The 12,385-nt window shown below is 42.2% G+C and overlaps 1 protein-coding gene across 1 annotated transcript in view; it reads right to left on the reverse strand.

The window, feature by feature from the left end:
- GALNTL6 (polypeptide N-acetylgalactosaminyltransferase like 6) overlaps nt 1-12,385 on the reverse strand; it is a 1,205,642-nt gene that overhangs the window by 14,955 nt on the left and 1,178,302 nt on the right. The window contains exon 13 of the mRNA XM_003984859.6: nt 4,857-5,006. Coding sequence (XP_003984908.1) covers nt 4,857-5,006 — 150 coding nt within the window. The remainder of the gene's footprint in view (nt 1-4,856; nt 5,007-12,385) is intronic.

Consider the following 12,385-nt stretch of genomic DNA (forward strand, 5'->3'; position numbering starts at 1 on the left):
CACTTACCTCCTTCCTACCAAGATTTTGAGGGACCATCTCCCAAATAAAACACTCTCAAATTCTCACATCAGGTATACATCTAGGGAAACCCAAATTAAGTACATATTATATGCCAATAAAAATGTGTATTTATAAAGGAACAAGGGAAATAGCTCTTAATTTTTTGAGGGGCGGAAGCAACAGTTAATATTGCTTAAGATAGGTTACTGTAGTGTTGTGGTATATCAATGTGGTATTTTTTCAATGTAAAAAGTGCATTTGTCACCCACGTGGGTGTAAATTTGATGATGTGGCCAGAAACTGCTAATTTTTGCATGTTAAGTTTAACTCACTTAATTATTATCCCTATGATGTTGATAAGGAAGTTGAAACTCATAGATGCAAAATAACTTATTCAAGATCACATTACAGTTTGGGATGTGTTAGGCATCATAGGCAATCATTATGTTGACCAGATCGTGAAGGGTCAGGATAAGAACTGCAAAAAGGCACTTTATCTTTTACTTCATGTGAAACCAAGTACAATGACCAGATTTTGTATAAACTCTCTCTGACTTCACGATGGAAGCTGGGTTAGAGAGGGAAGGGATAGGCAGGATGACCTTTGAGGTAGCTCTTAACAGTAATCCAGGGGTCAGATAAGAAGGGCTGCAATTAGGTCAGGGGCTATTAGGCATGGCCGAGAGGACAGATTTTAGAGATATTGGCCAAGGAGGGGGTTGACAAGTCTTAGTGACTAATTAGATTTAGGGGTTGAAGAAGAGGGAAGAGAGTTTTTTATTTTGGATGTTTGCTGATAATTTAAATATTTTTACTGAGGTCATTTCAACAAGTCATTGTTTTTGTAAGAGGGGTCCCCCTGGTGGTAAAAGAAAAACCAAGAATGAGATTCTTTCCCCGTGGTACTTGCTATTGGGGGACATGCTTGTATAAGGGAACCTAGTTACGAGACAATAAAATAGGGATCCTTACCCCCTTTTTTGTGGTAGCAATGACTCACATATAAGAATAACTGAAAGCTGGGGGTGGGGTGGGGCAATGGATATAGGTGGTCAAAAGTACAAACTTCCAGTTATAAGATGAGTAAGTTCTAGGGACGTAATGCATAGCATGGTGACTATAGTTAACAATACAGTGTTGTATATTGAAAGTTGTTAAGAGAGTAGAGCTTAAAAGTTTTCATCACAGAAAAAATCGTAACCCTGTAAGGTGATGGATGTGTTAACTAAACTGATAGTGGTGGTCTCCTTGCAATATATGCATATATCAAATTATTGCTTTCTACACCTTAAATGCATACAATGTTATGTGACAATTATATCTCAATAAAGCCGGGAAACAACCCAAAAGTCTTCCTGAAAAAAAAAATTACAACAACTGGGAGCCAACGGCTGCCGATGGGTCAGAAAGTGGGACCTGACAACAACCTTCACCCACTCAAGCAAAGTAGCATCTGGTCACTTCCTTTTCTAAGAAATTGTCACGTAGCTGGAGGAAAGGTTGGCTGCCATCAGTGGTGCTGAATCCAGCAGGCATTGGAACTCTCCCAGGGAACACTGATCCGATTTAAGAGCATGGCAGGGGAATAAGTAAAGACTTTATTTATTATTAAAATTTTTTAAATATTTATTTGCTTTTTGAGAGAGAGAGAGAGAGAGAGAGAGAGAGAACATGAGTGGCAGAGGGGCAGAGAGAGAGGGAGACAAAGAATCAGAAGCAGGCTCCAGGCTCTGGGCTGTCAGCACAGAGCCCGACACGGGAATCGAACTCATGGACCCGTGAGGTCGTGACCTGAGTCGAAGTTGGAGGCTCAACCGACTGAGCCACCAGGGGCCCCAAAGCTAATGACTTGAAAGCCAGATGCACCTGAATCTGAATGTTGGCTCCAGCACAAATATGCTGGTATTCGTTTCTTTCTCCGTGAATTATACATAATAGAATCTAGGTCGTTGCGAGGTTTGAGGGAATGTGGGTAAAGCACTAGCTCAGTGCCTCCTTAAACAGTTGGAGATGATGATGATGATTACCTTAGGAGCTTAGGAGATGGCCCACTGTGGTCCTTTAGGCAATTAGTAGAGTCTTAGGGATCTTGTTTATGCATGAATATGCTAATAAAAGGAGGGAGCTCCAAAGCTGACTCAAAAGATGCTAAATTATCTGGAAGCTCCCAGGGCCAGGTAGCGCATCCAAATAAACAAGGTAACACCCCGGAGACACTTTTCTCTTTGTGCTTTCTCTCTTGATGCCTTGGGAATAATCCATGGGATAAACAAGAAGCACTTTCAAAAACAGGTGCATCTGAATAAGCCTGAGTCATCGACCAAGATGAGATATTTCAGAAACTTTCCATTTTGAGCCTTTGGCTTGTTCCTGATTATGTATAAATACCTTGCTTGTTATATAAATACACAGCGCATGTAACCTTTTGCTAAGTAATGCAAGGCCAACAGCTACAAAAGCAACTGAGAAAAGGAGCCACAGCACAAGTGCATCCTGTAGCCGCTCCTTTTCACAAGTCCCTTAGGGTCCTGGAAGGTTTACAATGTTAAAGCTCTAAGAGTTACCTCTTGAAATCACCACAGCCATTTTTTTTTCCTCTCCAGGAGCTCTGTGTGCATGTGTATTAGTTTGTTTTATCCATCTGTAAGCTTTTGTAAGCTCCCTAATGAAAACAACTATATTTTCTTGGCTTAATTGCACATTATTGAATGTTCTGTCTCTCATGCTATAAATGTACAATAACGAGAAATGGTCTGTTCATTAGGGAAAGCCAGCAAACTAGGGAAATGGTGACTCAGGTAGATTATCGATGTGCCCAGAAAGTAACTTCTTAAAGGCCAGAATATAACCATAAAAAGAAAACAAATTGATTATTGCACCACCCGTAGCTTGTACCATATTGAATAACAAAGAGGGGTTGGCAAGATTAATCACCTGTGATGCATTTTGTAAAGTAAACAGAAGGATACAACTGATGTGTTGTACTTTTCTGGACACATAGCCACAGCCTGCCAGATGCTATGGCGAGTGGTGCTGTGCAGAATATACTTGTACAAATAGGTCTGCCTTTGAGTAGAATTTTAGGGGTCCACCGCTAAGAGGGGGAAACCAGAAATCTATCAAGTGAGGGAACAAATATCAAAACCAGTGATCCCCCATATTGATTCTCGGCAGATTCTTCCCTTTAGCTTTCTTGTATCCCTTAGGATACTGTTTACCTCCCCACAGGAGAGCCAAAGCTCATGATTAAAGTGGTGGGGGTGGCATTTTCTGTATAGTTTAGAGTAAGCCCGAATTATGCTAGGGTGTGAAAAGGCAAACACAGGGTGTCATCTTTCTGGCTGGCAAGGTCCCCGGCAGTTCTACGAACTTGAAGGGTACAGTGGAGCTTATGGAGTATTTGCTAATTGACAGCCAAGTCCTGCCTTAAAAACCAAAGGAGTTGGAAAAAAAAAATTTGTATAGTACCCTAAAAAGTTATCAAGAGACAACTTAATGAAAATATTTTAAAATACAAATTTAATTGCTCTTTATCAACTCAATAAAATGTGATTTTTATATTTGCTTTTGAACTATTTTTTCTGTCATTAAATGTTAACTTTATAATTCTTTAAACTTTCTTTTAAGCTTATTTATTTATTTTGCACGCTAGAGAGAGAGAGCAGGGGAGGGGAGAAAGAGAGGGAGAGAGAGAATCCCAAGCAGGCTGCACATGTCAGTGCAGAGCCAATGTGGGGCTCGATCACAAGAACGGTGAGATCATGACCTGAGATGAAATCAAGATTCGGGTGCTTGACCTGAGCTGCCCAGGTGGCCCAGTTCTTTAAACCTGAAAGTCTCCCTTGGGGCGCCTGGGTGGCGCAGTCGGTTAAGCGTCCGACTTCAGCCAGGTCACGATCTCGCGGTCCGTGAGTTCGAGCCCCACGTCGGGCTCTGGGCTGATGGCTCAGAGCCTGGAGCCTGTTTCCGATTCTGTGTCTCCCTCTCTCTCTGCCCCTCCCCCGTTCATGCTCTGTCTCTCTCTGTCCCAAAAATAAATAAACGTTGAAAAAAAAAATTAAAAAAAAAAAAAAAACCTTAAAGTCTCCCAAATAAATTCTCCTTTGTCATACTTGGACAGGATTTTGGCCAAATTACAAATGGGTCAGTTTCTGTAGAAAGGTTGCAACAATTGCCTCCCCATGAGTGTGGATTGTTATAACTTCGTCTTAACCCAGACAGCTCCCAAGCAAATGGGATTAAGATATATAATAAATGGATGTTAATGTGTGCGTGTGTGCGGGCGAGCGACTTGAGGTTCTTAAAAATTACACGTGTCCATTTGTTTATTGGGTAAGTGGTCCCTCCATCCGGGAGTTGTCTGGGTTAAGACAAGTCCCTTCACTTGAGCGTGTTGTGGCCCCAAACCATTTTTCAGACATAACTGGTTGTGATGGGTGCACACATAGCAAGCAAAGCCAAAAGCAATGCCCCTTCCAGCATGCTTTATCTTTAATCTTTGCTGGTGATCTCCAAATGCCTGAGCCAAATGTGTATACTTTAAAAAAAACGTTTTATTTATTTTTGAGAGAGAGCATGAGAGCAGGGGAGGGGCAGAGAGAGAGGGGGCAGAAGACCCAAAGTGGGCTCTGTGCTGAGCGCAGTGAACTCCCTGTGGAGTTCGAACCGTGAGATCATGACCTGAGCGGAAGTCTGAGGCTCAATCGACTGAGCCACCCAGGCGCCCCGCCAAACGTGCACGCTTGTGTCCAGGTAACAATTTAAATAAAAACAGTGTGTTAACCAGCCAACAGACTTTGAGTGAGAAACCTTAAGCCCAGCAGTTTGAGGATGCCTGCGGGGAACTGATTCTTACCTTTCTGTATCCCCAGAGCTGGTTCCCCTTCATGCCGTGACAGTCATAGAGAGTGACCGGGCTGTTGTGCGAGATTGCATCGAAGCAGAATTTTCGGGTGTGAAGTGGCTCCCCGGGTCGGATATCTTCTCTCCATCCCAAAGTAAAGAGCTAACAAAACAACCACAGCGGAAGAGCGACAGTGAGTTTAGTTCGGAGAGTCTGGAGAGCAAGGGAGGTCTTTTTTGCAACCTGGCACTTCTGCTTTGTGAGTTACCAGCAAAGAACTCCATCTAGCCTTACTAGAGGTGCTGAAAAAGGCATGTGTCATAAAGCTCTGTAGCAGCAACGGTGGCGCCTTTGGCCTGGGCTGCCAAAAAGTACGAATGAGGATTTCCCAACGAGGAACCAGGAAAAATGACAGAGGCATGGCATGGGAAGAAAGAGAGAGTGAGAGCAGGAGAGAGGGAGGGAGGGACAGAAGAAGAGGGAGGGGAGCGGCAGGGGGAAGATGGAAGGGGAGGGGTGGGAGGGGAAGACGCTCTTTACATTCTTCGTTTAGATAAAATGTCACTGGATCAAATGCTGCACAGTTAGCCCAAATAAGCAGATTGACTGCAAAAAGACGGGAAGCTGAGCTGAGCTGGACTGATGCCAGTAGTTTGAAAAATTTGATTTAAATGGAAGCTAAGCTTAATGAAGCAAAGAATAGGCAGATTAATTTTCTGGAGTTGGTAAGAGTAATTCAGCAGGGCAACGTAGAAAGTTTTGGACTGTAACGCACGGTAAGAGATCAAGTTTACACACACACGGATTCCTCCTCCCCAAGTGAAAACAGAAGCTTCACGAAAGGATTTTTGTCCTTACTGCATTTAATGGACTCTGATAGTTCCAACCAATCTTTTCCTATTTTAGTCTATTCTATCCTGTCCTTCCCATTGTATTATTTAAAAGAATGCTACTTGGGGTGCCTGGGTGGGTCGGTCGGTTGAGCGTCCCACTTTGGCTCAGGTCATGATCTCACGGTTTGTGAGTTCGAGCCCCACGTTGGGCTCTGTGCTGACAGCTCAGAGTCTGGAGCCTGTTTCAGATTCTGTGTCTCCCTCTCTCTCTGCCCCTCCCAGCTCATGCTCTGTCTCTCTCTCTCTCTCAAAAATAAATAAACATTAAAAAAAAATGCTACTTAGGAGGCACTAAGCACTAAGTGAACTTTACAATATATTTAATTAAGAAAAAACACTTCTATAAGGGAAATGGTCAACCACTTAAGGAGTTCAGGAGGAGAAATCCTCAAGTAAGCGGGGAAATGGACTGGATGAGACCTACGCTTTCTTCCAATTCTAAGATTTCAATGAGGTTATGTAATTCTTACAACAGGACTTAAGGTGGCCTTTGTGAAGCCAAGCTGTGAATGGCAAGATAAAGAACTGTCAGAGGGGCCCTGCTGATACAACAGTGAGCGCAATGCTGAACTGTGTGTAGATAATACACTTGGCACTGACCAGGCCCTCGGAATATTCCAGTTTTTAGGTCCTACCCGGGTAAGAAAATGTAGAGAATCTGGCAAAATACCAGGGATGGCTAACAAAAACAGTGAAGTGATAGGGAAACTGCAGAAGACTTGAAAAAAAAAATGGGTTAAGAAAATCAGAAAGAAATGCTCTAAATCGAACATCTGAAAGTTGACTGCCTGCGTAATGGTGAGTGACTGTATTCTGTTTTCCTGGAAGACGGGACAAAAGAGAATGCTTTAAATAGAAGGACAAGGGTCTTAGGTTAGGCATTTGAAATAGGTTCATGAAGAGAAATTGTGCGGTCTCTTTTCCTACAGTCCTTGCGCCTTCTCTCATCGCTCAGCTCAATGCATTGATGACTCGCCAATACATTGATAACTTATCATCTGTAATATGTCCCACTCTGCATACAATTTCCCATCTGTACATCCCATGGACATCTCACATTCAAAATATCTTAAATTCAAGTTGATTTTCTGTCGTTCTAAACCGGTTCCTACTCCTTTATTTGGTTTTAACTGGTAGTCATAGCACTCGCTTGCCGAGCTGGGAGTCTTTCATTTTTAGGTCCTTTGTCTCCCTTACCTTCACTGCTTAATCCATTAGCAAGTGTTACCATTCTTGTCTCCTGAATATTGCTGGAAGCAGTCCCTTCTTCTATCTCCACTATCTTTGCTGTCAATATTTCTTGTCTGGACTACTGAAATGACTTCCCAACTGGTTTCTGTCCCACCTTCCTTTTATGGTTCCTTCGTATCTCTTTGACCACATTACCTCTCAACCTGAAATCTAACCATGTTTTCCCATAACCCTTAGAGAATATAGTTCAAACTCTTTAATGTATAAAGAAATTTCCACCATCCTGCCTTTGCCATTTTTTTTTTTCCCAGCTGCATTCCTTTCCCTTTAGTTCAGGTTCCAGCTACAACAACTCATTTGAGGGGCGCCTGGGTGGCGCAGTCGGTTAAGCGTCCGACTTCAGCCAGGTCACGATCTCGCGGTCCGTGAGTTCGAGCCCCGCGTCAGGCTCTGGGCTGATGGCTCAGAGCCTGGAGCCTGTTTCCGATTCTGTGTCTCCCTCTCTCTCTGCCCCTCCCCCGTTCATGCTCTGTCTCTCTCTGTCCCAAAAATAAATAAAAACTTTTGAAAAAAAAATTAAAAACAAAACAAAACAACTCATTTGGAAGATTGCTAAGAGAGTAGATCTGAACGGTTCTCACCACCAGAAAAACAAATTCTGTAACTATGTATGGCGGTATGTGTTAACGAGACTAACTGTAGTGATCATCTCACAATACATACGAATATCAAATCTTTACGTTATACAACTGAAGCTAAGATAAAGTTGTATGACAATTATATCTCAATTCAAAAACATTAGTAGTTCTTGGCACTAATCAGGCTCTTTACTCCCTTTTGTGACTTTGTTCATGACAGTCCCTCCGGTTGGAAGGCCAACATTCACCAGCCAACCTAGTTCATAGTCATCAGTTTTTTAAGATTAGTTCAGGTGCCCACCCAACCAAGAAGCCTTCCTCTTTGAACCCCCTGACTTCTTCTCATCCTTTACCTTATTTCATCATGGTTGCCCATTTATGTGTCTGTACCCTCACTAGACAGTGAGATCCTTAATGGTAGGATTGATCTTTTTTATCTTTACATTTCTAGCATGCAGAACAATTCAGAACATATAATAAACGTCCAATAAAATTTCTATTGAATGAATGGAAACTTGCGTCCATTCTACTAACAGAAACTACACTGGGATAACTGACAAGATAAAGCAGTTGGTCTTGTTAGTTCTTTAAATAAATGTGGGCTGTTTGTGTCTAATTAGAATGATATCAATAATAATATTATTTTTTGAACTTTCATCTTCGATGATTCTTGGCTTAGTTACCTATTCCTGAAACAGAAATTTCCTGTCCTATAAACCTGTCATTGGCACTGATTAGGTCTTAAATTCATTTAAATATCACACTTTCTTGGTACTATAAACAGTCAAACCCATGCTTTTTTCCATTTCCCTCTGTGCCTTTCCTTCTCATTTTGGTTTCCATATACGTAGAAGGCCAGAGTTGAAAGGGGCTGTTATTATTACCTAGCACAGTTCCTCATTACACAGTTGAGGGAAAAAAAAAAAATATATATATATATATATATATATATATATATTACTTCTTGCTTTCTTTTTATTTTTCTTATTGTTTTTATTAGCTGGATCTTATCCATCTATTGTCCGAATTATATCCCAGGGCTCCTTAGGTGACTTTTTTTCTTGTTTCTAAGTTTGTCATTATAGTGCGATAATCATTCCCAGATTTGTAGATTGATTGTTGGCTGGTAGTTTTCAGAGTGTTTTATGTTGTATCATCACCACCACCATCATCATCATCATCATCGTGAGTACGTGGTGATTGCTTTCCTGCGTCCCAAGTGACATATTTCCAGATTATATCAACTGCTTTATTCTTCTGCAACTCTCATTAGCTAAAAATTTTTCTCTCTTGTGTCTTTGAAATGCTTTCTCTTGCCATTTATCTTATCCTAATGGCCATGTCAAACCAATCAGGCATTGAGCCTTTCATTCATTAGGCACACTTCCTTGTGTGCGATTTTGTCAAACCAGGAGCAAGCAGACATTATGAAAGTTATTTTCATCGTTTGCATTTTATGATGTTATTGTGGCATTTATAGTTTGTCTCTTACCTTTGGGCTGTTTCTTACTGATGGAAATATTTAGATTTCATTCAGGTTTCCTGTACAATAACTCTTGATTGTTTTCTTTTCTTTTCTTTCTCTAAGAACTCTTCTCTGTATTATTTATTTGATATTTGATTTAAATCTTTTTTTTTAAATATGAAATTTATTGTCACATGGGTTTCCATACAACACCCAGTGCTCATCCCAAAAGGTGCCCTCACCCACCCTCCCCTTCCTCCCACCCCCCATCAACCCTCAGTTTGTTCTCAGTTTTTAAGAGTCTCTTAGGGTTTGGCTCCCTCCCTCTCTAACCTCTTTTTTTTTTTTTCCCTTCCCCTCCCCCATGGGTTTCTGTTAAGTTCCTCAGGATCCACATACTCTTGATTGTTTTCAACCCCAAATCCCTCAATTTTAGAGTCAGTTGATGTTCACCTCTCCACTTGTTTCTTTTAGGTGATACTTTTAAATATAGATCCAGAATGATACATAATGAATACTTCTTTGCTTTAATATCAATGCGGTGTATATAATGTTGCCTGGGTTTGTGCTGTATCATATGAATAAGCTTTGCTAGACTTAGTCCTGCAAATACATTTATTACTTGATCTTGCTACCTGATTTAAGAAGATTGAAAACATTTTTCTCTCCGTGGGTAGTTACGTTTTATTTCCTTGTTATATGGTTGACAGAAATCCGAGATATTGCACATTCCTCCTTGCAGTTGGAGCCCACCTATGCCCCGTGCTGAGAGTGAGGCTCTGTGTCCCAGAATCTGTCCTTTACCACATGCACTGACTTGCTCCCATCTCTGTCTGTCCGCACATCTCCTCTCCAGGTCTTGCAGAAGGAATCTGCCTCTACAGCAGGAGGAAGGCCTGCTGTGCCGCCGTGCCTCCTCCCCAGCATGAGATCAGAGCCTGCTGCCTGTCCAAACTGTAGGCCACAGAGGGTTCTGGCTCCTCTCCCCTCCTCTCCCTTGGCCTCATTAATGGCATTTGGAGGATATTCTTTCCAGCCTTATTAGGTTCTATTTTTCTCTTTCTGTCTTGGTCCCTAAAGGAAACTGAAAGCCAGTACACAATGCTGCAGTCATCTCAAACAGCTAAATAGATGGCCCTGGAAAAATGAATCGCACAAATTGCTTCCTTCATAGAAGCCAAATTAGTCATCACCGGTGTTCTGCAACAAAAGGCATTTTCTTATACAGGTGCTTCAATAGACTGTCCACTATCTTTATTTTGTTTATTCATTTGTATTTTTTTTTTGCCACTTGTTAAAAACAATCATTTCAACTCTAATAAATGCCCCTTTTGTGTTCTTTGAATGCTTTTGAATTAAAAGGATACCTACAATTTTCCTGCTCTGATATACTTCTTTTTTCACCCAAGAATTTTAATCTAAATGTAGGAGAACGAGTCTTAATTCATATAAGTCATTGAGTAATACGGTGAATAAGGCTCACAGTTAATTATCGGAAAAACAAAGCAGCTTGTAATGCTTTAATCACCAAGTCAATATATGGTGATACATATTTCAAATATCATTCCTTTTTTTTTTTAAACCTCCTGTCAACTTTGTTTAATCTCCTTGTAGCTCTCTTTTCAGAAATCTGTAGGGAAGAAATCTTTTTTAAAGAACTGTATCAAACTGGTCTTTTTGGGCCTCTTACATAGTTGTCTGCTTGTCTAGTGCTGCCCTCTGGTGGCTATTTCTTGTATTACGTGTCATAGATTTTTCCAGTTCAGCCCCGGGGGGGGGGGGGGGGGAGGGATAATAAACCAACCATTTTTAAAGCGTATGCCATGTAGTTGACTTTATTTACATTTATTTTTTAGCCGTCAAATAAAATCGGTGGTCCAGAGCCTATTTCCCTCTAGAACATGCCAGGGGACAGAAATATTAAACCTGATTCAGGCATTCAGGCAGGCGCACATACTTCTTATCAACCAGCTGGTGAGGTATGTTTCCTGGTTGGGCTGAACAGCTGTGGCAGAGAGGAAGTTAGCCTCACAGACCTAGATTTTCCCCATAACATGCTTCTGTTTCTTCTTAAAATATCCTTTCGCACTCTACACGTGGGTCTTACTGATAGGTCTGTGAAGCCTTCTCTCTGACTCCCAGGCTGAGGTAGGAATTGCTTTGTAGAGGTGACAAGCCAGCACTATTCCTCACATCCCTGGTAGCATCCCTGTGGTGCTCATACAAAGAGGTGGAGGAAGGAGGAGGCAAGTCAGAGTTTACTGACATTACATTCTTATTCGTAAATCCCAGAGCTGCAGAGCCTTCTTTAAAACCCATCTGATAAACGTCCATATCCTGGAGGATATACTTGAGTGAATGACAAATAGTATTTGGTGTTGGCCGCTGCCTTGGGCCTGAGAGAAATTTCTAATTTGGAGTTAGTAGGAAGTGAGTTGGGGGAGGAGATGTCAGAAGGTAGAAGGGAAAGCGTATTTATTCTGCCCCTACCACACACGCAAGATGCTGTTATATCCTAGACGTGCTTTCTTCTCATTGGAACCCCGTTTGTGAGGTGAACATTATTGTCCTTATTTACAGAGGAGGAACACCAGCTTCAAAAGACTTAACCATTTCACAAGGTCACACAGGTTAGAGTGGCTGAAATCTAGGTTGGCCTGACTGCGAGGCCCACGATCCTTCCGGAACACCGCAAGGCTGTGGGTCAGAGGGAAAGGCCCAGATGAGCGGCGAGAGGGGCGTTGGAGGTGGTTCGGGGGCTGACTGCACTGGTTCCGGGCTGTGTTGTGTACTTGCCGTGCGACCGCTTCCCTGAGTCATGCTGCTCTCCCCTGTAACGCAGGCTACGGGTGCGGTAGGTAGGGACAGTGGGGTGGGGACAGGGAGGTGCCAATTCTTTAAGATCCTAGGCTGGGCACAGCGTGTCTTCACTGGTTGAATATACAAGATGGACACTGAGGAATACGCTAAAGGAGAGGGCGAGAGCTGTTGGTCTGTTGAAACTGTTGGTCTACTGTTTTTGGTTTTTTAAGAGAGAAATTAAGGACCCTCTGACAACCAAAGCACAGGTGGGTTATACTCTCCTGAATTGGGGATGTATCCTTTAGTAGAGGGAGAGAGAGGAGTAGGATGGGGAAGGGGCTTTAACTGTATCTACAAATTCTATTCTTTTAAAAAATTTGGCAGGAATGCCTGGGTGGCTCAGTCGGGTAAGAGTTAAGACTCCTGGGTTTGGCTTAGGTCATGATCTCACGGTTCCATGAATTTGAGCCTTGTGTTGAGCTCCACACTGACAGTTGGAACGTACTTGGGATTCTCCCTCTCCCTTTCTCTCTCTCTCCCCCTCCCACGCGC

Source organism: Felis catus, chromosome B1 (assembly GCF_018350175.1).
Source record: "Felis catus isolate Fca126 chromosome B1, F.catus_Fca126_mat1.0, whole genome shotgun sequence".
Taxonomy (NCBI): domain Eukaryota; kingdom Metazoa; phylum Chordata; class Mammalia; order Carnivora; family Felidae; genus Felis; species Felis catus.